General features: G+C 39.1%; 1 protein-coding gene across 2 annotated transcripts in view; it reads right to left on the reverse strand.

The window, feature by feature from the left end:
• Window positions 1–26,269, reverse strand: part of LOC124033552 (protein unc-13 homolog C) — a 265,043-nt gene that overhangs the window by 120,707 nt on the left and 118,067 nt on the right. For both annotated transcript variants that reach the window (XM_046345590.1, XM_046345588.1), the window contains exons 18-19: window positions 16,153–16,286; window positions 5,181–5,266 (exon numbers count right to left, since the gene is read on the reverse strand). In XM_046345590.1, the coding sequence (XP_046201546.1) occupies window positions 5,181–5,266; window positions 16,153–16,286 (220 nt within the window). The remainder of the gene's footprint in view (window positions 1–5,180; window positions 5,267–16,152; window positions 16,287–26,269) is intronic.

Genomic DNA, 26,269 nt, shown 5'->3' on the forward strand with positions numbered 1-26,269 from the left:
CCCTCAGTCTCTCTCTGTCATGTTTTGTCTTATATTGTCTTGTCATTTTGCTTTTCCTTCTGTTCGTTTTCCCCCTGCTGGTCTTTTTAGGTTCGTTCCCCTTTTTCTCTCTCCCTCTCTCTCTCTCTTCTCTCTATCGTTCCGTTCCTGCTCCCAGCTGTTCCTAATTCCCCTAATCAATCATTTAGTCTTCCCACACCTGTTCCCTATCTTTTCCCCTGATTAGAGTCCCTATTTCTCCCCTTGTTTTCCGTTTCTGTCCTGTCGGATCCTTGTATATTGTTCTCCGTGCTGTGTCTTTGTATCGCCCTGTCGTGTCGTGTTTCCCTCAGATGCTGCGTGGTGAGCAGGTGTCTGAGTCTGCTACGGTCAAGTGCCTTCCCGAGGCAACCTGCACTTTATGATCGAGTCTCCAGTCTGTTCTCGTCATTACGAGTGGAATTGTTCTTTATGTTTTATTTACCGCTCCGAATTGTCTAGGAGTATTGAATATTTACTTTACTGGATTAAAGACTCTGTTTTCGCCAAGTCGCTTTTGGGTCCTCATTCACCTGCATAACACTCTCTCTCTCTCTCTCTCTCTCTCTCTCTCTCTCTCTCTCTCTCTCTCTCTCTCTCTCTCTCTCTCTCTCTCTCTCTCTCTCTCTCTCTCAGCCTCAGTCTCTCAATGTCTCTCAGTCTCTCTCTCTCTGTCTCTCTCTGTCTCTCTCTCTCAGCCTCAGTCTCTCAATGTCTCTCTCTCTCTCTCTCTCTCTCTCTCTCTCTCTCTCTCTCTCTCTCTCTCTCTCTCTCTCTCTCTCTCTCTCTCTCTCTCACATTGTCAAATCTCATCTATGTGTTTCTCTCTCTGTCTCTGTCTTTCTCTCTCTCCCTCTCCCTCTCTCTCTCTCATTCTCCAATCTCCTCTCTCTGTTTCTCTCTCACTCAAATTCAAATGGCTTTGAAAGGCATGGAACGTGTTAACACATACAGTGGGGCAAAAAAGTATTTAGTCAGCCACCAATTGTGCAAGTTCTCCCACTTAAAAAGATGAGAGAGGCCTGTCATCATAGGACATCATAGGTACACTTCAACTATGACAAACAAAATGAGGGGGAACAAATCCAGAAAAGCACATTGTAGGATTTTTAAGGATTTTTAATGAATTTATTTGCAAGTTATGGTGGAAAATAAGGAGGAATAATGTTCTGGGGCTGTTTTTCATGGTTCAGGGAAATCTTAACGCTACAGCATACAATGACATTCTAGACAATTCTGTGCTTCCAACTGTGTGGCAACAGTTTGGGGAAGGCCCTTTCCTGTTTCAGCATGACAATGCCCCCGTGCACAAAGCGTGGCCCATACCGAAATGGTTTGTTGAGATCGGTGTGAAAGGAATTGACTGGCCTGCACAGAGCCCTGACTTCAACCCCATTGAACACCTGTGGGATGAATTGGAATGCCGACTGCGAGCCAGGCCTAATCGCCCAACAACAGTGCCCTACCTCACTAATGCTCTTGTGGCTGAATGTTCCGACATTTAGTGGAAATCCTTCCCAGAAGAGTCGAGGCTGTTATAGTAGCAAAGGGGGGACCAACTCCATATTAATGCCCATGATTGATTTTGGAATGAGATGTTCGATGAGCAGGTGTCCACATACTGTTGGAATTAGATGTTCGATGAGCAGGTGTCCACATACTGTTGGAATTAGATGTTCGATGAACAGGTGTCCACATACTGTTGGAATTAGATGTTCGATGAGCAGGTGTCCACATACTGTTGGAATTAGATGTTCGATGAGCAGGTGTCCACATACTGTTGGAATGAGATGTTCGATGAGCAGGTGTCCACATACTGTTGGAATTAGATGTTCGATGAGCAGGTGTCCACATACTGTTGGAATTAGATGTTCGATGAGCAGGTGTCCACATACTGTTGGAATTAGATGTTCGATGAGCAGGTGTCCACATACTGTTGGAATTAGATGTTCGATGAGCAGGTGTCCACATACTGTTGGAATTAGATGTTCGATGAGCAGGTGTCCACATACTGTTGGAATTAGATGTTCGATGAGCAGGTGTCCACATACTGTTGGAATGAGATGTTCGATGAGCAGGTGTCCACATACTTTTGGTCATGTAGTGTATTTTGCAGCTAATATGGCACAAAGGGGTTTTTCTCTTGATAGATACTGAATGTTCTCCTTTTCTGTCTTGGTTTCAAAATGTGTGCATTGTTTTTCAAATTTGGGAAAGAAAATAGTACATTTCTCAGTGTAGGAGAAAATGCAGCTCTGTCTTGACCTCTCTGAGGGCAGATTGAGCACAACCTGTCCTCTCTGGGTAGCCAGATTTGTCTGTGACGGCCGGTTTCTATGGCCAGGCTGTTCTCACTTAGTCTCTCTCCATCTCTCTCTCCATCTCTCTCTCCATCTCTCTCTCAAACACAACATGAACTGCCGCCTGCCTTTATATTGAAACTGTTGCTCTATCAGCAACTCTCTCTCTCTCACACACACAAACTGACTTGGGACGTTCTGGTTATGTCCATGCTAGGGTGTGTGTGTGTGTGTTTGCGTGAGTGCGTGCATGAAGTTATTGTATATAAGTGAATGAGGATAATGCAGTGGGATAGTGTTTAACCCTTTGACATGTACGAACACACGGGTGTGATCATTCTAAAGTGGTCCCTGCAATGTACACTCAATCCGCTGTGATTAGAACACTTATTTAGAACGTTCAGTTAGGATTGACGCAACAGTTAGCGTTTGAGCTGGCCACATTGTTTTTTTTCACAGAAACACAGTCTTCACAATGTTATGTCGTCCATGTGAAAGGCTAACACAATTCTCATCCAAAACAGAAAATGTCAGCTACATTAGTTGTAGCGCTAACTGAGGAAAGAGTGACCTAACACAAGCAGTCATATTTAGCTAACTCTCAGCTGACAGAAACCGTAATTAGCTAATAGAAATTACTATTTACAATTCATCATATCACGGGCGACCTCACCAGTGATCTAACTAATTGAATAAAACGCGACCGCCATATTTGTTTTTTCATGTGAACCAAAGATAAGAGGTTGCAAGATGAGTTGGGTCTGTTTGCAGTATGCATTTTGAAGGGGGTGTGTCGTTTACCATCATTCACTTCCTGAAGTTTACTCAAAAGATGTTTCAACCATCCCATCCCTTCACTTCATTTTGTTCTAACATCTTTGGTCTGGCAGACATTTACGTGACAACCAGAATGCATTGTATAATGTCAACAAACATGGCGCCACACATAGCTGGCAATTAGCTTAGAATTAGCTCATCATAATTAGTACAACCTAAAATATATATTTTACACACATCATATATTTCCATTACAATCTATGCAAGAATCGGAATGCATGATTTGTCACCAGCACTTGAAAACATGTGAATAAAACAGCACATGCATTATGCTCCATACATACATACGGTGTGCTACAGTAGCTACAACAACACGATATACAGAAACTATAATGATAACGTAATAAGGCACTTACTTTGATAGGAACGCACACATGTCCAAAGTTATTACTAATAGTGAAGGCAATGTGGCCGCCAGCCGGATGTGCCAGGGAGGAAAGCGTTTGTGCTTGGGCTCTCGCCGAAGAGAGAGATTTGTCTGGCTCAGTAATGTCTCAAACAGAAACAGTCCGCAACAGTGAAATGGGCGGAACACACCTCAATTCACACAAATTCATAAAAATCACCCTGGGGTGACCGTTAGAGATATTTAGAACTTACACGTGAAAAGGTTAAGACTGACCACTGGTGAGGTCACTGCTTTCCTTTCTCCTCCAAACAGATGGAACGAACACACAATGACCTGCTTTCTTAATAGCACTGACTGGACACACACACACACACACACACACACACACACACACACACACACACACACACACACACACACACACACACACACACACACACACACACACACACACACACACACACACACACACACACACACACACACACACACACACACACACACACACACACACACACACACACACACACACACACACACACACATGAAGGCAGGCAGGCAAGCTTACAGTCCTACGCACACCGCCAGCTGCACAGCCCCATAACAGTCAGGTTTAGTTGAGATTTATGTAGATTTATGATCTCCATTAAAATACATAGCTAATATATAACCACTGAAGAATCGTGTTAAAACAAATAGCAATTATGATGTATGGGAAAGAACGCCCTAATCTAATATCTTAAACTTCTGGAAATAGAATGCCTACATGCAAAACCTTAATTTCCCATTATGATGCAAGCAGGTCCCATTATAATGAGATAACACTTTGTGCTATGGTCAAACTGGTCATCTGTTTTCACAGATTTTATGTAAGAGGAGGGAGGAGGTGGGCGAGGTAAGAGGAGATATGTGAGCGTGTGCAACACTGATAAGTGTCCTCCCTGCAACACGGAAACACACTCCCTGGAGCGACACCCCCCCACTGCTCTAACCCAGTCTGACAGCAACAAAGAGGCACGCACACACACACACACACACACACACACACACACACACACACACACACACACACACACACACACACACACACACACACACACACACACACACACACACACACACACACACACACACACACACACACACACACACACACACACACACACACACACACACACACACACACACACACACACACACACACACACACACACACACACTGCTCAAACACACTCTGGTCACATGCCTGCTACTCTGACTTGGGGAAAAAAGTACGTAAAAACTCTGCACACACGTCACAAAGTGCAAACTCACACACTCACACACACACACCTGCCACCATGACTCTGATTTAGATAGTAATATAATTATAGCGTGTCCTCTGAAGGAAAGCCCTACTTTAGCTGGGGGGAAGAAAGCAGAGCGAGTAGAGATAGAGGCAGAGAAAGAAAGAAAGAATGAGAGAGAGAGAGAGAGAGAGAGCGAGTAGAGATCGAGGCAGAGAAAAAAAAGAAAGAATGAGAGAGAGAGAGAGAGAGAGAGAGAGAGAGAGAGAGAGAGAGAGAGAGAGAGAGAGAGAGAGAGAGAGAGAGAGAGAGAGAGAGAGAGAGAGAGAGAGAGAGAGAGAGAGAAGTGACACACAGGGTTTTGACAGATCAATAGCATTTCCTACTAACCTTCCATGGCGTATTTCATGTCCAGGGCAAACAGGTTCCATATGAACTCAGCGCTGACCTTCCCCATATTCAGCTCTTGGGGAAATCTGTGGGAGGAATTACAATGGATCCACATCACACTCATTTCCTCATAATCACAAGCTTGACTGGACACTCAGACTGCCTGGTTCTGTTTCAAATAGCACCCTAATCCATAGCACTGGTCAGAAGGAGTGTGGAAGTGGGTTGGACAGAAAATAGGGTGTCACTGGAGATTTGGGGATAAATTGGTTGAATCTCAGAGGAAGAATTCAACTGAAGATCTAATAACCCCACGAGAGAGAGAGAGAGAGAGAGAGAGAGAGAGAGAGAGAGAGAGAGAGAGAGAGAGAGAGAGAGAGAGAGAGAGAGAGAGAGAGAGAGAGAGAGAGAGAGAGAGAGGTAGATAAAAATTCTTAACAGTATATTTGACCTCTCAGCTTCCCTATCAAATCTAAAAATCTCAAATAGAAAATCGAAGAAAATGAACAACAATGACAAATGGTTTGATGAAGAATGCAAAAATCTAAGAAAGAAATTGAGAAACCTGTCCAACCAAAAACATAGAGACCTGGAAAACCTGAGTCTACACCTTCACTATGGTGAATCACTAAAACAATACAGAAATACACTACGGAAAAAGAAGGAACAGCACGTCAGAAATCAGCTCAATGTAATGGAAGAATCCATAGACTCTAACCACTTCTGGGAAAATTGGAAAACACTAAACAAACAACAACACAAAGAATGATCTATCCAAAATGGAGATGTATGGGTAAACCACTTCTCCAATCTTTTTGGCAATATAACAAATAATGAAGAGCAAAAACATATACATGATCAATTACAAACCATAGAATCAACTATTAAAGACTACCAGAAACCACTGGATTCTCCAATTACCTTGAACGAGTTACAGGACAAAATAAAAACCCTCCAACCCAAAAAGGCCTGTGGTGTTGATGGTATCCTTAATGAAATGATCAAATATACAGACAACAAATTTCAATTCGCTATACTAAAACTCTTTAACATCCTCCTTAGCTCTGGCATCTTCCTCAATATTTGGAACCAAGGACTGATCACCCCAATCCACAAAAGTGGAGACAAATTTGACCCCAATAACTACTGTGGAATATGCGTCAACAGTAACCTTGGGCAAATCCTCTGCATTATCATTAACAGCAGACTCGTACATTTCCTCAACGAAAACAATGTACTGAGCAAATGTCAAATTGGCTTATTACCAAATTACCGTACAACAGACCATGTATTCACCCTGCACACCCTAATTGACAACCAAACAAACCAAAACAAAGGCAAAGTCTTCTCATGCTTTGTTGATTTCAAAAAAGCCTTCGACACAATTTGGCATGAGGATCTGCCATACAAATTGATGGAAAGTGGTGTTGGGAGTTAAACATACGACATTATAAAATCCATGTACACAAACAACAAGTGTGCGGTTAAAATTGGCAAAAAACACACACATTTCTTCACACAGGGTCGTAGGGTGAGACAGGGATGCAGCTTAAGCCCCACCCTCTTCAACATATATATCAACGAATTGGCACGGGCACGAGAAAAGTCTGCAGCACCCAGCCTCACCCTGCTAGAATCTGATGTCAAATGTCTACCGTTTGCTGATGATCTGGTGCTTCTGTCACCAACCAAGGAGGGCCTACAGCAGCAACTAGATCTTCTGCACAGATTCTGTGAGACCTGGGCCCTGACAGTAAATCTCAGTAAGACCAAAATAATGGTGTTCCAAAAAAGGTCCAGTCACCAGGACCACAAATACAAATTCCATCTAGACACTGTTGCCCTAGAGCACACAAAAAACGATACATACCTTGGCCTAAACATCAGCGCCACAGGTAACTTCCACAAAGCTGTGAACGATCTGAGAGACACGGCAAGAAGGTCATTCTATGCCATCAAAAGGAACATCAATTTCAACATACCAATTAGGATCTGGCTAAAAATACTTGAATCAGTCATAGAGCCCATTGCCCTTTACGGTTGTGAGGTCTGGGGTCCGCTCACCAACCAAGACTTCACAAAATGGGACAAACACCAAATTGAGACTCTGCATACAGAATTCTGCAAAAATATCCCCCGTGTACAACGTAAAACACAAAATAATACATGCAGAGCAGAATTATGCCGATACCCACTAATTATCAAAATCCAGAAAAGAGCTGTTAAATTCTACAACCACCTAAAAGGAAGCGATTCCCAAACCTTCCATAACAAAGCCATCACCTACAGAGAGATGAACCTGGAGAAGAGTCCCCTAAGCAAGCTGGTCCTGGGGCTCTGTTCACAAACACAAACACACCCTACAGAGCCCCAGGACAGCAGCACAATTAGACCCAACCAAATCATGAGAAAACAAAAAGATAATTACTTGACACATTGGAAAGAATTAACAAAAAACAGAGCAAACTGGCAGAATACCTGTCCACTGTGACTGACCCAAACTTAAGGAAAGCTTTGACTATGTACAGACTTAGTGAGCATAGCCTTACTATTGAGAAAGGCTGCCGTAAACAGACCTGGCTCTCAAGAGAAGACAGGCTATGTGCACACTGCCCAAAAATGAGGTGGAAACTGAGCTGCACTTCCTAACCTCCTGTCCAACGTATGACCATATTAGAGATACATATTTCCCTTAGATTATACAGATCCACAAAGAATTTGAAAACAAATCCAATTTGATAAACTCCCATATCTACTGGGTGAAATTCCACAGTGTGCCATCAGAGCAGCAAGATTTGTGACCTGTTGCCACAAGAAAAGGGCAACCAGCGAAGAACAAACACCATTGTAAATACAACCCATATTTATGCTTATTTATTTTCCCTTGTGTTCTTTAACAATTTGTACATTGTTACAACACTGTATATATATATCTATAACATGACATTTGTAATGTCTTTATTGTTTTGAAATGTCTGTATGTGTAATGTTTACTGTTAATTTTTATTGTTTATTTCACTTTTGTATATTATCTTCCTCACTTGCTTTGGCAATGTTAACACATGTTTCCCATGCCAATAAAGCAATTGAATTGAATTGAATAGATACAGGTAGATAGATAAAGAGAGATAGATAAAGGTATATAGGTAGATAGATAAAGAGAGATAGATAAAGGTATATAGGTAGATAGATAGAGAGATAGATAAAGGTATATAGGTAGATAGATAGAGAGATAGATAAAGGTATATAGGTAGATAGATAGAGAGAGATAGATAAAGGTATATAGGTAGATAGATAGAGAGATAGATAAAGGTATATAGGTAGATAGATAGAGAGATAGATAAAGGTATATAGGTAGATAGATAGAGAGATAGATAAAGGTATATAGGTAGATAGATAGAGAGATAGATAAAGGTATATAGGTAGATAGATAGAGAGATAGATAAAGGTATATAGGTAGATAGATAGAGAGATAGATAGAGAGATAGATAAAGGTATATAGGTAGATAGATAGAGAGATAGATAGAGAGATAGATAAAGGTATATAGGTAGATAGATAGAGAGATAGATAAAGGTATATAGGTAGATAGATAGAGAGATAGATAAAGGTATATAGGTAGATAGATAGAGAGATAGATAGAGAGATAGATAAAGGTATATAGGTAGATAGAGAGATAGATAAAGGTATATAGGTAGATAGATAGAGAGATAGATAAAGGTATATAGGTAGATAGATAGAGAGATAGATAAAGGTATATAGGTAGATAGATAGAGAGATAGATAAAGGTATATAGGTAGATAGATAGAGAGATAGATAAAGAGAGATAGATAAAGGTATATAGGTAGATAGATAGAGAGATAGATAGAGAGATAGACAGAGAGAGAGATAGAGAGATAGATAAAGGTATATAGGTAGATAGATAGAAAGATAGATAAAGGTATATAGGTAGATAGAGAGATAGATAAAGGTATATAGGTAGATAGATAGAGATATAGATAAAGTTATATAGGTAGATAGATAGAGAGATATATAAAGGTATATAGGTAGATAGATAGAGAGATAGATAAAGGTAGATATATAGAGAGATAGATAAAGGTATATAGGTAGATAGATAGAGAGATATATAAAGGTATATAGGTAGATAGATAGAGAGATAGATAAAGGTATATAGGTAGATAGATAGAGAGATATATAAAGGTATATAGGTAGATAGATAGAGAGATAGATAAAGGTATATAGGTAGATAGATAGAGAGATAGATAAAGGTATATAGGTAGATAGATAGAGAGATAGATAGAGAGATAGATAAAGGTATATAGGTAGATAGATAGAGAGATAGATAGAGAGATAGATAAAGGTATATAGGTAGATAGATAGAGAGATAGATCGAGAGATAGATAAAGGTATATAGGTAGATAGAGAGATAGATAAAGGTATATAGGTAGATAGATAGAGAGATAGATAAAGGTATATAGGTAGATAGATAGAGAGATAGATAAAGGTATATAGGTAGATAGATAGAGAGATAGATAAAGAGAGATAGATAAAGGTATATAGGTAGATAGATAGAGAGATAGATAGAGAGATAGACAGAGAGAGAGAGAGAGAGATAGAGAGATAGATAAAGGTATGTAGGTAGATAGATAGAGAGATAGATAAAGGTATATAGGTAGATAGATAGAGAGGTAGATAGAGAGATAGATAAAGGTATATAGGTAGATAGAGAGATAGATAAAGGTATATAGGTAGATAGATAGAGATATAGATAAAGTTATATAGGTAGATAGATAGAGATATATATAAAGGTATATAGGTAGATAGATAGAGAGATAGATAAAGGTAGATAGATAGAGAGATAGATAAAGGTATATAGGTAGATAGATAGAGAGATATATAAAGGTATATAGGTAGATAGATAGAGAGATAGATAAAGGTATATAGGTAGATAGATAGAGAGATATATAAAGGTATATAGGTAGATAGATAGAGAGATAGATAAAGGTATATAGGTAGATAGATAGAGAGATAGATAAAGGTATATAGGTAGATAGATAGAGAGATAGATAGAGAGATAGATAAAGGTATATATGTAGATAGATAGAGAGATAGATAAAGGTATATAGGTAGATAGATAGAGAGATAGATAGAGAGATAGATAAAGGTATATAGGTAGATAGATAGAGAGATAGATAGAGAGATAGATAAAGGTATATAGGTAGATAGATAGAGAGATAGATAAAGGTATATAGGTAGATAGATAGAGAGATAGATAAAGGTATATAGGTAGATAGATGAGAGATAGATAAAGAGAGATAGATAAAGGTATATAGGTAGATAGATAGAGAGATAGATAGAGAGATAGACAGAGAGAGAGATAGAGAGATAGATAAAGGTATATAGGTAGATAGATAGAGAGATAGATAGAGAGATAGATAAAGGTATATAGGTAGATAGATAGAGAGATAGATAAAGGTATATAGGTAGGTAGATAGATAGAGAGATAGATAGAGAGAGAGATAGATATAGAGATAGATAAAGGTATATAGAGAGATAGATAGAGAGATAGATAAAGGTATATAGAGAGATAGATAGAGAGATAGATAAAGGTATATAGGTAGATAGATAGAGAGATAGATAAAGGTATATAGGTAGATAGATAGAGAGATATATAAAGGTATATAGGTAGATAGATAGAGAGATAGATAAAGGTATATAGGTAGATAGATAGAGAGATATATAAAGGTATATAGGTAGATAGATAGAGAGATAGATAAAGGTATATAGGTAGATAGATAGAGAGATAGATAAAGGTATATAGGTAGATAGATAGAGAGATAGATAGAGAGATAGATAAAGGTATATATGTAGATAGATAGAGAGATAGATAAAGGTATATAGGTAGATAGATAGAGAGATAGATAGAGAGATAGATAAAGGTATATAGGTAGATAGATAGAGAGATAGATAGAGAGATAGATAAAGGTATATAGGTAGATAGATAGAGAGATAGATAAAGGTATATAGGTAGATAGATAGAGAGATAGATAAAGGTATATAGGTAGATAGAGAGAGAGATAGATATAGAGATAGATAAAGGTATATAGAGAGATAGATAGAGAGATAGATAAAGGTATATAGGTAGATAGATAGAGAGATAGATAAAGGTATATAGGTAGATAGATAGAGAGAGAGATAGATAGAGAGAGAGATAGATATAGAGATAGATAAAGGTATATAGGTAGGTAGATAGATAGAGAGATAGATAGAGAGAGAGATAGATATAGAGATAGATAAAGGTATATAGAGAGATAGATAGAGAGATAGATAAAGGTATATAGGTAGATAGATAGAGAGAGAGATAGATAGAGAGAGAGATAGATATAGAGATAGATAAAGGTATATAGGTAGATAGATAGAGAGATAGATAGAGAGATAGATAAAGGTATATAGGTAGATAGATAGAGAGATAGATAGAGAGATAGATAAAGGTATATAGGTAGATAGATAGAGAGATAGATAAAGGTATATAGGTAGATAGATAGAGAGAGAGATAGATAGAGAGAGAGATAGATATAGAGATAGATAAAGGTATATAGGTAGATAGATAGAGAGATAGATAGAGAGATAGATAAAGGTATATAGGTAGATAGATAGAGAGATAGATAAAGGTATATAGGTAGATAGATAGAGAGATAGATAAAGGTATATAGGTAGATAGATAGAGAGATAGATAAAGGTATATAGGTAGATAGATAGAGAGATAGATAAAGGTATATAGGTAGATAGATAGAGAGATAGATGAAGGTATATAGGTAGATAGATAGAGAGATAGATAAAGGTATATAGGTAGATAGATAGAGAGATAGATAAAGAGAGATAGATAAACGTATATAGGTAGATAGATAGAGAGATAGATAAATGTATATAGGTAGATAGATAGAGAGATAGATAGAGAGATAGATAAAGGTATATATGTAGATAGATAGAGAGATAGATAAAGGTATATAGGTAGATAGAGAGATAGATAGATAGAGAGATAGATAAAGGTATATAGGTAGATAGATAGAGAGATAGATAGAGAGATAGATAAAGGTATATAGGTAGATAGATAGAGAGAGAGATAAAGGTATATAGGTAGATAGATAGAGAGATAGATAAAGGTATATAGGTAGATAGATGAGAGATAGATAAAGAGAGATAGATAAAGGTATATAGGTAGATAGATAGAGAGATAGATAGAGAGATAGACAGAGAGAGAGAGATAGAGAGATAGATAAAGGTATATAGGTAGATAGATAGAGAGATAGATAGAGAGATAGATAAAGGTATATAGGTAGATAGATAGAGAGATAGATAAAGGTATATAGGTAGGTAGATAGATAGAGAGATAGATAGAGAGAGAGATAGATATAGAGATAGATAAAGGTATATAGAGAGATAGATAGAGAGATAGATAAAGGTATATAGGTAGATAGATAGAGCGATAGATAAAGGTATATAGGTAGATAGATAGAGAGAGAGATAGATAGAGAGAGATAGATATAGAGATAGATAAAGGTATATAGGTAGATAGATAGAGAGATAGATAGAGAGATAGATAAAGGTATATAGGTAGATAGATAGAGAGATAGATAGAGAGATAGATAAAGGTATATAGGTAGATAGATAGAGAGATAGATAAAGGTATATAGGTAGATAGATAGAGAGAGAGATAGATAGAGAGAGAGATAGATATAGAGATAGATAAAGGTATATAGGTAGATAGATAGAGAGATAGATAGAGAGATAGATAAAGGTATATAGGTAGATAGATAGAGAGATAGATAGAGAGATAGATAAAGGTATATAGGTAGATAGATAGAGAGATAGATAAAGGTATATAGGTAGATAGATAGAGAGATAGATAGAGAGATAGATAAAGGTATATATGTAGATAGATAGAGAGATAGATAAAGGTATATAGGTAGATAGAGAGATAGATAGATAGAGAGATAGATAAAGGTATATAGGTAGATAGATAGAGAGATAGATAGAGAGATAGATAAAGGTATATAGGTAGATAGATAGAGAGAGAGATAAAGGTATATAGGTAGATAGATAGAGAGATAGATAAAGGTATATAGGTAGATAGATGAGAGATAGATAAAGAGAGATAGATAAAGGTATATAGGTAGATAGATAGAGAGATAGATAGAGAGATAGACAGAGAGAGAGAGATAGAGAGATAGATAAAGGTATATAGGTAGATAGATAGAGAGATAGATAGAGAGATAGATAAAGGTATATAGGTAGATAGATAGAGAGATAGATAAAGGTATATAGGTAGGTAGATAGATAGAGAGATAGATAGAGAGAGAGATAGATATAGAGATAGATAAAGGTATATAGAGAGATAGATAGAGAGATAGATAAAGGTATATAGGTAGATAGATAGAGCGATAGATAAAGGTATATAGGTAGATAGATAGAGAGAGAGATAGATAGAGAGAGAGATAGATATAGAGATAGATAAAGGTATATAGGTAGATAGATAGAGAGATAGATAGAGAGATAGATAAAGGTATATAGGTAGATAGATAGAGAGATAGATAAAGGTATATAGGTAGATAGATAGAGAGAGAGATAGATAGAGAGAGAGATAGATATAGAGATAGATAAAGGTATATAGGTAGATAGATAGAGAGATAGATAGAGAGATAGATAAAGGTATATAGGTAGATAGATAGAGAGATAGATAGAGAGATAGATAAAGGTATATAGGTAGATAGATAGAGAGATAGATAAAGGTATATAGGTAGATAGATAGAGAGAGAGATAGATAGAGAGAGAGATAGATATAGAGATAGATAAAGGTATATAGGTAGATAGATAGAGAGATAGATAGAGAGATAGATAAAGGTATATAGGTAGATAGATAGAGAGATAGATAAAGGTATATAGGTAGATAGATAGAGAGATAGATAAAGGTATATAGGTAGATAGATAGAGAGATAGATAAAGGTATATAGGTAGATAGATAGAGAGATAGATAAAGGTATATAGGTAGATAGATAGAGAGATAGATAAAGAGAGATAGATAAAGGTATATAGGTAGATAGATAGAGAGATAGATAAAGGTATATAGGTAGATAGATAGAGAGATAGATAGAGAGATAGATAAAGGTATATAGGTAGATAGATAGAGAGATAGATAAAGGTATATGGGTAGATAGATAGAGAGATAGATAAAGAGAGATAGATAAACGTATATAGGTAGATAGATAGAGAGATAGATAAATGTATATAGGTAGATAGATAGAGAGATAGATAAAGGTATATAGGTAGATAGATAGAGAGATAGATAAAGAGAGAGAGATAAAGGTATATAGGTAGATAGATAGAGATATAGATAAAGGTATATAGGTAGATAGATAGATAGAGAGATAGATAAAGGTATATAGGTAGATAGAGAGAGAGATAGATAAAGAGAGAGAGATAAAGGTAGAGAGGGTAACAGAGAGAGATGGGGAAGTGAAGAAGGAGAAAGAAGAGCGGGAGAGAGATAGATAAAGGTATATAGGTAGATAGATAGAGAGATAGATAAAGGTATATAGGTAGATAGATAGAGAGATAGATAAAGGTATATAGGTAGATAGATAGAGAGATAGATAAAGGTATATAGGTAGAAAGATAGAGAGATAGATAAAGGTGTATAGGTAGATAGATAGAGAGATAGATAAAGGTATATAGGTAGATAGATAGAGAGATAGATAAAGGTATATAGGTAGATAGATAGAGAGATAGATAAAGGTATATAGGTAGATAGATAGAGGGATAGATAGAGGTATATAGGTAGATAGATAGAGGGATAGATAGAGAGATAGATAAAGGTATATAGGTAGATAGATAGAGAGATAGATAAAGGTATATAGGTAGATAGAGAGAGAGATAGATAAAGGTATATAGGTAGATAGAGAGATAGATAAAGTGAGAGAGATAAAGGTAGAGGGGATAACAGAGAGAGATGGGGAAGTGAAGAAAGAGAAAGAAGAGCGGGAGAGAGATAGATAGAGAGATAGATAAAGGTAGAGTGGATAACAGAGAGAGATGGGGAAGTGAAGAAGGAGAAAGAAGAGCGGGAGAGAGATAGGAAGAGGCGTTTGCAGATCAATTTTTATTTTGTATATTATAGATTTCCAGTCAGCTCTTAATTGTGAAAAGTCACTGGGATAATTCTCCAGCCAACACATAGCGATGGACTGACAGGAATAGATTAAAAGCTTTTTGCGCAGATAAGGTCAATTTCCCTCTCAATGTGTTCCTTTCCCTAATATAGCTCTCACACACAAAAACAAGCACGCATGCGCTAACAGACAAACACAAACACACACACACTAACAAAAAACACTTGCACAGGTATGTAGCGCGCACATGCACACAAATGCAAAACACATGTGTGTGTACATATGTATGCTCACACACACTAATATAAGGCAGAACATCTTGCCTTGAGGAATATTTGTGAGATAATCGTTGAATGCTCCTCATAGCTCATGCATCTACCCCTTCCCCCAGTTGTGACACATCTAAATCACGCAAGCACGCAGACTCAGATGCAGAAAGAGAGAAACGCACACACACACACACACACACACACACACACACACACACACACACACACACACACACACACACACACACACACACACACACACACACACACACACACACACACACACACACACACACACACACACACACACACACACACACACACACACACACACACACACACACACACACACACACACACACACACACACACACACACACACACACACACACACACACACACTTTCTCCGTCTCTCTCTTGCTTTCCCTCTCTCACTGATTTCTGTTGCTTATTCACTAGCAGTTTATGCCCTCAGCTATCCCAGAGCCATTATCCCAAAATAGATCCATCACTGTGTGTGTGTCCATGTTGTACGTACTGGTTGATGACAGGGGTGTAGGCGGTGCGGTCCTCATCGATCACAGACACCATGAGAGTGATGAGCTTGGGCCAGAAGTCCAGGTTCTTTATAGACGGACCCTGCTCCTCCCGGGGAAGATTCTGTTTACGGGCCTGTAGGGGGATAGAAGAAGAGGGGGGTGGAGAGAGAGAGACAGAGAGAGAGAGAAGCAGAAATGAAGGTTGTGGTGGAGCTCAGTAATCACAGACAGACAGACAGACAGACAGACAGACAGACAGACAGACAGACAGACAGACAGACAGACAGACAGACAGACAGACAGACAGACAGACAGACAGACAGACAGACAGACAGACAGACAGACAGACAGACAGACAGACAGACAGACAGACAGACAGACAGACAGACAGACAGACAGACAGACAGACAGACAGACAGACAGACAGACAGACAGACAGACAGACAGACAGACAGACAGACAGACAGACAGACAGACAGACTTTTACAGAGAGCAGAGAGTTTTGCATGCCAAGCTAAGCCTGCAGCTCATGTTTATTCAAGACATGGCCTGACATCTTAAATGGAGCTAAACAGAAACCAGACAAACACAGATAAAAGCTCAGATTGACCCCTCAGCCCATCTCCTCCCAGAGTGTGTGTGTGCAGGTTGATGATGGCATGCGTGCACACCCTGATCTGTTCACCCGAGTTCCTACCCTGACCTGGACCTGCTGTTTCAACTCTCTCTCTCTCTCTCTCTCTCTCTCTCTCTCTCTCTCTCTCTCTCTCTCTCTCTCTGTCATTGTCTTGTCCTTTTTGTGCTTTCCTTCTGTTCGTTTCCCCTGCTGGTCTATATTAGGTTGTCCCTCTCTCTCTCTCTCTCTCTCTCTCTCTCTCTCCCCCTCTCCCTCTCTCTCTCTCTCTCTCCCTCTCTACCTCTCTACCCCTCGACTTCATTATTACTTACATTGTCAAAGTATACATATCGAAAAATATAAATAAAATTTATATCTAAAATATATTTATATATAAAAATAGTAGTAGTGGACATGGGATTACCATTAACAACAACTACAACAACAATATTAATGAGAACAACAATACATTAAAGCAATGGTAGTAGACCAGTGTCAACATGACTGAAAATACAGTCTCTCTCTCATGACTGAGAAGATACACGACATGGTATGAAAGATAAAACAAAACAAGATGGGAAATATTATCGACATTACTTTGCACTTTTCACTGGCTGTCCCTCAGGTTGTGGTAGGAGGACACATATTTGGCTGCCAAAATTGCACATTTTGGCTTTTCACCCAATAAATATTTTAATTTTCTTCATCTTTTATAGTTTCAAGTTCTTTGTATTGATTTATAATTTTGGGAAATAAATATTCTCTTAGGTTTGAGTATTTGTCACAGTGTAATAGGAAATGGAGCTCTGTCTCTACCTCTCCCCTGGAGCAGAGTGAGCACAGCCTGTCCTCTCTGGGCAGCCAGGTTTGTCTGTGATGACCGGTCTCTATAGCCAGACTGTGCTCACTGAGTCTGTACCTAGTCAATGTTTTCCTCAGTTTTCTATCAGTCACAGTGGTCAGATAGTCTGCCACCATGTACTGTCTGTTTAGAGACAAATAGCTTAGATTTTTTGTGGTGTCTTTCCAATAGGTGATATATTTTTATTTTTGTTTTGTGATGATTTGGTTGGGCCAGAATTTCTGAGTGCTGTCCTGAAGCTCTATGGGGTTGGTTTGGGTTGGTGAACTGAGCCTCAGAACCAGCTGGCTGAGGGGACTCTGCTCTTGTTTCATCTCTTGACATTGTAGAGCTGTGTGATGGAATGTTTTGGGGTCACTTGTTTTTAGATGGTTGTAAAATTTGATGGCTCTTTTTTCTATTCGAATGAGGAGGGGGTTTGTAAGTCGCTCTGGATAAGAGCGTCTGCTAAATGACTTAAATGTAATGTAAATGTATTGGCCCAATTCTGCTCTAGATGCGTTATTTTGAGTTTTTCTTTGCAGTTGCAATACAGTCTTGCAAAACTCTGCATGCAGTATTTCAATTGGATGTTTGTCCCATTTGATAATGTCATGTTTTGTCATATATTGTCTTGTCCTTGTGCTTTCCCTTCTGTTCGTTTCCCCCTGCTGGTCTTATTAGGTTCGTTCCCTTTTTTTATCCCTCTCTCTCCCCCTCCCTCTCTCTCTTCTCTCTATCGTTCCGTTCCTGCTCCCAGCTGTTCCTCATTCTCCTAACTCACTCATTTACTCTTTTCACACCTGTCCCCTATTTTGCCCTCTGATTAGAGCCCCTATTTCTCCCCTTGTTTTCCGCTTCTGTCCTTGTCGGATCCTTGTATGATGTTCGCTGTGCTGTGTCCTTGTCTCGCCCTGTCGTGTTTTGTCTCCTTCAGATGCTGCGTGTGAGCAGGTGTCTTAGTCTGCTACGGTCGGTGCCTTCCCGAAGCAACCTGCAGTCAATGGTCGAGTCTCCAGTCTGTCCTCGTTACTACGAGTGGAATTAAGTTTTTTCCTGTTTTGTTTTCTTCTTGATTTTTCCAGGATTATTACTTTTGTCATATACTGGAATAAAGACTCTGTTTCGTTAAGTCGCTTTTGGGTCCTCATTCACCAGCATAACAGATAAATTCATTATTAGAGATTGGACCTCATACTTCACTGCCATATAGAGCAATTGGTTCTATAACTGATTGAACATTTTTGAGCCAGATTCTAATTGGAATTTCAATTTTGATGTTCCTTTTAATGGCATAGAATGCTCTTCTTGCTTTGTCTCTCAACTCATTCACAGCCATGTTAAAGCTACCTGTGTTGCTGATATTTAGTCCTAGATATGTGCAGTTTTTGGTGTGTTCTAATTGAACTGTGTCCAAATAGAATTTATATTTGTCATCCCTATTTCCAGACCTTTTTTGGAATATCATTATATTTGTTGTTTTTAAGTTAACGGTCAGAGCCCAGGTCTGACAGAACCTTTAAAGATGATCTAGGTGCTGCTGTAACCCCTCTTTAGTGGGAGACAGCAGCACCAGGTCATCTGCATTCCTCAGACACTTCATTTCAGTGTTGTGTAGGGTGATACCAGGTGCTGCCGATTCTTCTAATGTTTTTGCCAATTCATTAATGTAGATGTTAAATAGTGTTGGACTTATTGGGCAGCCCTGTTTCACTCCCCGTCCCTGAGAGAAGAAGTCTGTTTGCTTGTTGCCAATTTTAACCGCACATTTGTTTTTAGTGTACATTGATTTAATAAAATCAGATGTTTTCCCTCCAATACCACTTTCTATTAGTTTATAAAAAAGACCTTTGTGCCAAATTGAATCAAATGCTTTCTTGACATCTACAAAACACAAGTAGATTTTTCCTTTGTTTTGGTTTACTTGTTTATCAATTAGAGTGTGGAGGGTGTAAATGTGGTCTGTTGTACAATCATTTTTTAGAAATCCAATCTGGCTTCTGCTCAGGACGTTATGTTCATCAAGGAAATGATGTAGTCTGCTATTTATAATGCTGCAGAGACTTCTCCCCAAGTTGCTGTTAACGCAAATTCCTCTGTGATTATTTGGGTCAAATTTGTCTCCATTTTTATAGATTGGTGTGATCAATCCCTGGTTCCAAATATCGGGGGAAATACCTGCAGTGAGGATAATGTTGAAGAGTTTGAGTACAGACAATTTGAATTTGTGGTCTGTATATTTGCTCATTTCATTTAAAATGCCATCAGCACCACAGGCCTTTTTGGGTTGGAGAGTGCATAGTTTTTCCAATAATTCTTATTCTGTAATTGGGGTATCCACAGGATTCTGATAGTCTTTGACTGCTGATTCAAGGATTTGTCATTTTTCTTGTATATCTTTTTGTTCTGGGCTCTTTGTTATATTGCTGTAGAGGTTTGCAAAGTGATTTCTCCACATATCCCCATTTTGGATAGCCAATTCCTCATGATGAGGTTTGTTTAATTTATTCCAATTCTCCCAGAAGTGGTTTGATTCTATGGATTCCTCAATTCCATTCAGCTGATTTCTAATGTGCTGTTCCTTTTTTGTTCTTAGGGTGTGTTTGTATTGCTTCAGTGTTTCCCCATATTGAAGGCGTATATTTTTGTTGTCTGGTTCTCTGTGTTTTTGATTAGATATACAGTGGGGGAAAAAATAATTTAGTCAGCCACCAATTGTGCAAGTTCTCCCACTTAAAAAGATGAGAGAGGCCTATAATTTTCATCATAGGTACACTTCAACTATGACAGACAAAATGAGAAAATAAATCCAGAAAATCACATTGTAGGATTTTTTATGAATTTATTTGCAAATTATGGTGGAAAATTTGGTCAATAACAAAAGTGTATCTCAATACTTTGTTATATACCCTTTGTTGGCAATGACAGATGTGAAATGTTTTCTGTAAGTCTTCACAAGGTTTTCACACACTGTCGCTGGTATTTTGGCCCATTCCTCCATGCAGATCTCCTCTAAAGCAGTGATGTTTTGGGGCTGTTGCTGGGCAACACGGACGTTCAACTCCCTCCAAAGATTTTCTATGGTGTTGAGATCTGGAGACTGGCTAGGCCACTCCAGGACCTTGAAATGCTTCTTATGAAGCCACTCCTTTGTTGCCTGGGTGGTGTGTTTGGGATCATTGTCATGCTGAAAGACCCAGCCACGTTTCATCTTCAATGCAATTTTTGATGGAAGGAGGTTTTCACTTAAAATCTCCCGATACACGGCCCCATTCATTCTTTCCTTTACACGGATCAGTCGTCCTGGTCCCTTTGCAGAAAAACAGCCCCAAAGCATGGTGTTTCCACCCCCATGCTTCACAGTAGGTATGGTGTTCTTTGGATGCAAATCAGCATTCTTTGTCCTCCAACGAGTTGCGTTTTTACCAAAAAGTTCTCTTTTGGTTTCATCTGACCATATGACATTCTCCCAATCCTCTTCTGGATCATCCAAATGCTCTCTAGCAAACTTCAGACTGGCCTGGACATGTACTGGCTTAAGCAGGGGGACACGTCTGGCACTGCAGGATTTGAGTCCCTGGCGGCGTAGTGTGTTACTGATTTTAGGCTTTGTTACTTTGGTCCCAGCTCTCTGCAGGTCATTCACTAGGTCCTCCCGTGTGGTTCTGGGATTTTTGCTCACCGTTCTTGTGATCATTTTGACCCTGAAGTTACAGGTCTGTGAGAGCCAGAAATCTTGCTTGTTTGTCGGTGACCAAATACTTATTTTCCACCATAATTTGCAAATAAATTTATTGAAAATCCTACAATGTGATTTTCTGGATTTTTTTCTCTCATTTTGTCTGTCATAGTTGAAGTGTACCTATGATGAAAATTACAGGCCTTTCCCATCTTTTGAAGTGGGAGAACTTGCACAATTATTGGCTGACTAAATACTTTTTTGCCCCACTGTATTTCTCATTGAATTTCTTAGATTTTTGCAATCATTATCAAAACATTTTTCATTATCTGTTATTTCTGGTTTGCTCTTATGCTTCTTTAAATTAGCCAAGTAGGCTAATTTGTCAAATATAAAGTTTATGTTCCAAACAGCCAAATTTACACCTTCATTGCTGTAGGAGAATGTTAAGGCTAAAAAGTTGTCCAGGAGAGATTGTATTTTTTGGCTGCTAATTGCTTTTTGGTAGATGTTTGTACTGTTTGCACTCCATCTATAGACCTGTTTTGTACCATGCAATTTATTGGGCCGTGATGCTTCATGGTTGGGTTCTGCTTTTCTCAGATACACTGTGATTTTATGTGTTAGTGGGCTGACTGTAAAGGCTCTGAGAGACTCTGGATTTAGGTCGGTGAGGAAGTAGTCTACAGTGCTGCTGCCAAGGGATGAGCTGTAGGTGTACCTACCAAAAGAGTCCCCTCTCAGCCTACCATTGACTATGTACAGACCCAGTGTTCCACAGAGCTGTAGGTGTAACTACTAAAAGAGTCCCCTCTCAGCCTACCATTGACTATGTACAGACCCAGTGTTCCACAGAGCTTCACGAGCTGGACTCCGTTTTTGTTTTTCACTTTGCAATAGTTGTTTCTGGGGGGTATGTGGGGAGAGAAAGGTTGCTTCCTGGTAGGTGTTTATCCCCATGATTGTTAATAGTGTCTTGTTCTTCTGCTGTTCTAGCATTCAGGTCTCCACAGACCAGTATGTTGCCTTGGGCTTGAAAGTGACTAATTTCACTCTCTAGAATGGAGAAACTCTCTTCATTGAAGTAGGGTAACTCTGAGGGGGAATGTATGTGGCACAGAGGAAGACGTTTTCATCTGTCAAGACAGCCTCCTTGTTGATTTTTAACCATGTAAAGAATTCTCCTGTTTTGATCAATTCGATTGAATGAATTAGTTCAGATTTATACCATATTAGCATTCCCCCTGAGTCTCTGCCCTGTTTGATTCCTTTTCATTTAGTGGATGGTATGATTATCTCCCTATAACCTAGTGGACAGCCAGTGGATGGTACGATTATCTCCCTATAACCTAGTGGACAGCCAGTGGATGGTACGATTATCTCCCTATAACCTAGTGGACAGCCAGTGGATGGTAGGATTATCTCCCTATAACCTAGTGGACAGCCAGTGGAAACATCACCTCTGCACCATGTTTCCTGTAGTACTACAATATCAATATCATCATTTTCTTTCAGGAAGTCTGGGTTTCTGCTAGTCCAAAAGCAGAGGACTTCAATCCTTGTAAATTCCAAAATGCAACGTAAAAAGACTTCATCACTTTTATTTTCTTTCTTTACATTCAAAATGAGACAAACACTCACAATCCAACAAGAACTATTAAAATAGGATTTTTCAATTAAAGTAAACTCTTACTATGCAAATGTGATTTGTTTATCATTTAGATAGAATTCGTGTCATGCCACTTGGGTCATGCCACTCATGCCACTGTCTCTCTCTCTCTCTCTCTCTCTCTCTCTCTCTCTCTCTCTCTCTCTCTCTCTCTCTCTCTCTCTCTCTCTCTCTCTCTCTCTCTCTCTCTCTCTGTCTCTCTCTCTCTCTCTCTCTCTCTCTCTCTCTCTCTCTCTCTCTCTCTCTCTCTCTCTCTCTCTCTCTCTCTCTCTCTCTCTCTCTCTCTCTCTCTCTCTCTCTCTCTCTCTCACACACACTCACTCTCTCTACCTCTCTCTCACACACTAACTCTCTCTCACACACTCACTCTCTCTCTCGCTATCTCTCTCTACCTCTTTCTCTCTCTACCTCTGAATACTCAGCTATGAAAAGCTAATGGACATTTTCTCCTGATGTGCTGACCTGTTGCACCTTTGATAACCACTGTGAATCTGATTTGACCCTGCTGGTCATCTATAAATGTTTGAATATCTTGAAAAACGATTTGGCCTTAATGTCCATGTACCTTTATAATCTCCACCCAGCACAGCCAGAAGGGGACTGCCCCCCCCCACCCGCAGAGCCTGGTTCCTCTCTAGGTTTCTACCTAGGTTCCTGCCTTTCTAGACAGTTTTTCCTAGCCACCGTGCCTCTACATCCGCATTGCTTGCTCCCTGAGATTTTAGGCTGGGTTTCTGTAAAAGCACTTTGTGACAACTGCTGTTGTAAAAAGGGCTTTATAAATCCATTTGATAGATTGATTGTGTGCCTGTGTGTGTGTGTTTGGCTGCAGAGAAACACCTTTTCTAGAGCAGCCCTGCCCTTCTTCCACTGATGCCGTCTTCTAAAACTCTGATTGAACTGAACTGCCTGTTTCTGCTTAATCACTTGTTATTCAGAGCACCATCTGTTCAACATAGATAGAGATAATAGAACAGAACCGCATGGAAAGAGCAGTAGGAGAGTTTTAGCTGTCTGTAGACTAGTGCTGCTTTACAGATCTGATTGTCTTTAGACCAGTGCTGGTATATGATCTAATTAAACAATAAGGTCCGGGGGGGGTGTGGCCCGGGGGGGTGTGGTATATTGGCCATATACCACAAACCCAGAGGTGTCTTATTGCTTTATAAACGGGTTACCAACGTAATTACAACAATGTTTTGTCATACCCATGGTATATGGTCTGATATTTATTACATTTTTTATTTGACCTTTTTTTAACTAGGCAAGTCAGTTAAGAACACATTTTTATTTTCAATGACGGCCTAGGAACAGCTTTCAGGCAATCAGCATTCAGGGCTTGAACCACCAGTTTACAATAGTCTGTAGACCAGTGCAGGTATAAGATCTAATAGTCTGTAGACTAGTGCTGGTATATAATCTAATCTGCAGACCAGTACTGGTATATGATCTGATATTTGTCTGTAGACCAGTCCTGGTACAGTATATGAGTTGATAGTTGTCTGTAGACCAGTCCTGGTACAGAATATGATATGATAGTTGTCTGTAGACCAGTCCTGGTACAGTATATGAGTTGATAGTTGTCCGTAGACTAGTCCTGGTACAGTATATGAGTTGGTAGTTGTCTGTAGACCAGTCCTGGTACAGTATATGAGTTGATAGTTGTCTGTAGACTAGTCCTGGTACAGTATATGAGTTGATAGTTGTCTGTAGACCAGTCCTGGTATAGTGATGGAGTAGTGATAGTTCTCGTACAGGAAGGAGTACAGCAGAGTTTTAGCTCCCTGTAACAGTACTGCTGTAGTATTGGAGCTGATAAATGTTCTCTTTCGATGGGAGATATGGTTAGAATCAGACTCAACTGTCTGGACATTCTGTTCACACCAACACATTTCCTCTCTTATCTTAATGACTTTACAGATAGATAACCCACTGCTCAGAGTGTGTGTTTGTATTGCACGCTCAAGCACAAACACACCCGAGCGTATCTCTGGACAACATGAAATGTAGTTTTGATTAATAGAATAGGGTGTGTTAAAAGGAAGCCTGTCCCTGGCAGCTCTGAAATAATATGGCTTCAATTATTCAACAACCTGCAGTCTAGCGTGTGGCGTGTGTGTGTGTGTGTGTGTGTGTGTGTGTGTGTGTGTGTGTGTGTGTGTGTGTGTGTGTGTGTGTGTGTGTGTGTGTGTGTGTGTGTGTGTGTGTGTGTGTGTGTGTGTGTGTGTGTGTGTGTGTGTGTAGTTGCTTGCTTTTATGTATTCTAGACGTAGCTCATTCTAATATTTCTACTACTGTACATTATATTTTAGCTACACTGTTTATACACACTGCATATTTATATACTGTGTGTGTGTAATGACTAGGAGGAGAGCTCGATTAAAACCAGTTAAGCGTAAACTCCCCGATTTTGGGGACTTTCGTTATTAGTTCATTGTTTTATCAAGGTAGTGTGCTAATAAATCAGCCTCTGTTATGCCAATTTGGGACAGTTTTGGCTCATAGCCATGTTTCCCAGCTTAAATTGAGTTTGCCTCAATAGATTCTGGGGTTTCGGATGAGACTCGGGGCTCACTACAGACCCTGGTTTGATCCCGGGCAGTATCACAACTGATCGGGAGTCCCATAGGGCGGTGCACAATTGTCCCAGCGTCATCCGGGCTAGGGGAGGGTTTGGCTGGGGTAGGCTGTCATTGTTAAGTAAGAGTTTGTTCTTAACTGACTTGCCTGGTTAAACGGGAAGTCCTGCTTCCACTTTTATTCGCTGCTCGGACTAACAGTCAATTTCCGCCGGAAGAACACGTCATATAGTGCTGGAAAGCTAAGAACTTTAAGATGGCGCCGAAGAGGATGGCTGATGTTTTACATGCCTGTAATCAATTGTGCCATTTGTTCGTTTTTTTGCGTTGTTTTTAACTTATTTTAAAACTTATTTTGTACATAATGTTGCTGCTACCATCTCTAATGACCAAAAATAACTTATGGACATCAGAACTGGGATTACTCACCACGAACTGGAAGAAGCTTTTCCTTTAACGAGTCTTTTAACGAGTCCGACGAGAAAGAAATACTGATTCTCCCGGGAACAGGCCCAGCTCCCGGTCATTTGCGTGAAGAAAAGACGGAGGAAAAGGATGCAGATCGGGCTGCATTTTGAGAACCTGTAGGCGAGCGAGTAAACTCCCACTGCCATCAATTCTACTTGCTAACTTACAATCATTGGATAATATAATTGATGATCTACGATTGTGATTATTCTACCAACGGCATATTAAAAACTGTAATATCTTATGTTTCCCCCGAGTCGTGGC

This window comes from Oncorhynchus gorbuscha, linkage group LG04 (genome assembly GCF_021184085.1).
Source record: "Oncorhynchus gorbuscha isolate QuinsamMale2020 ecotype Even-year linkage group LG04, OgorEven_v1.0, whole genome shotgun sequence".
NCBI classification, from domain to species: Eukaryota; Metazoa; Chordata; class Actinopteri; order Salmoniformes; family Salmonidae; genus Oncorhynchus; species Oncorhynchus gorbuscha.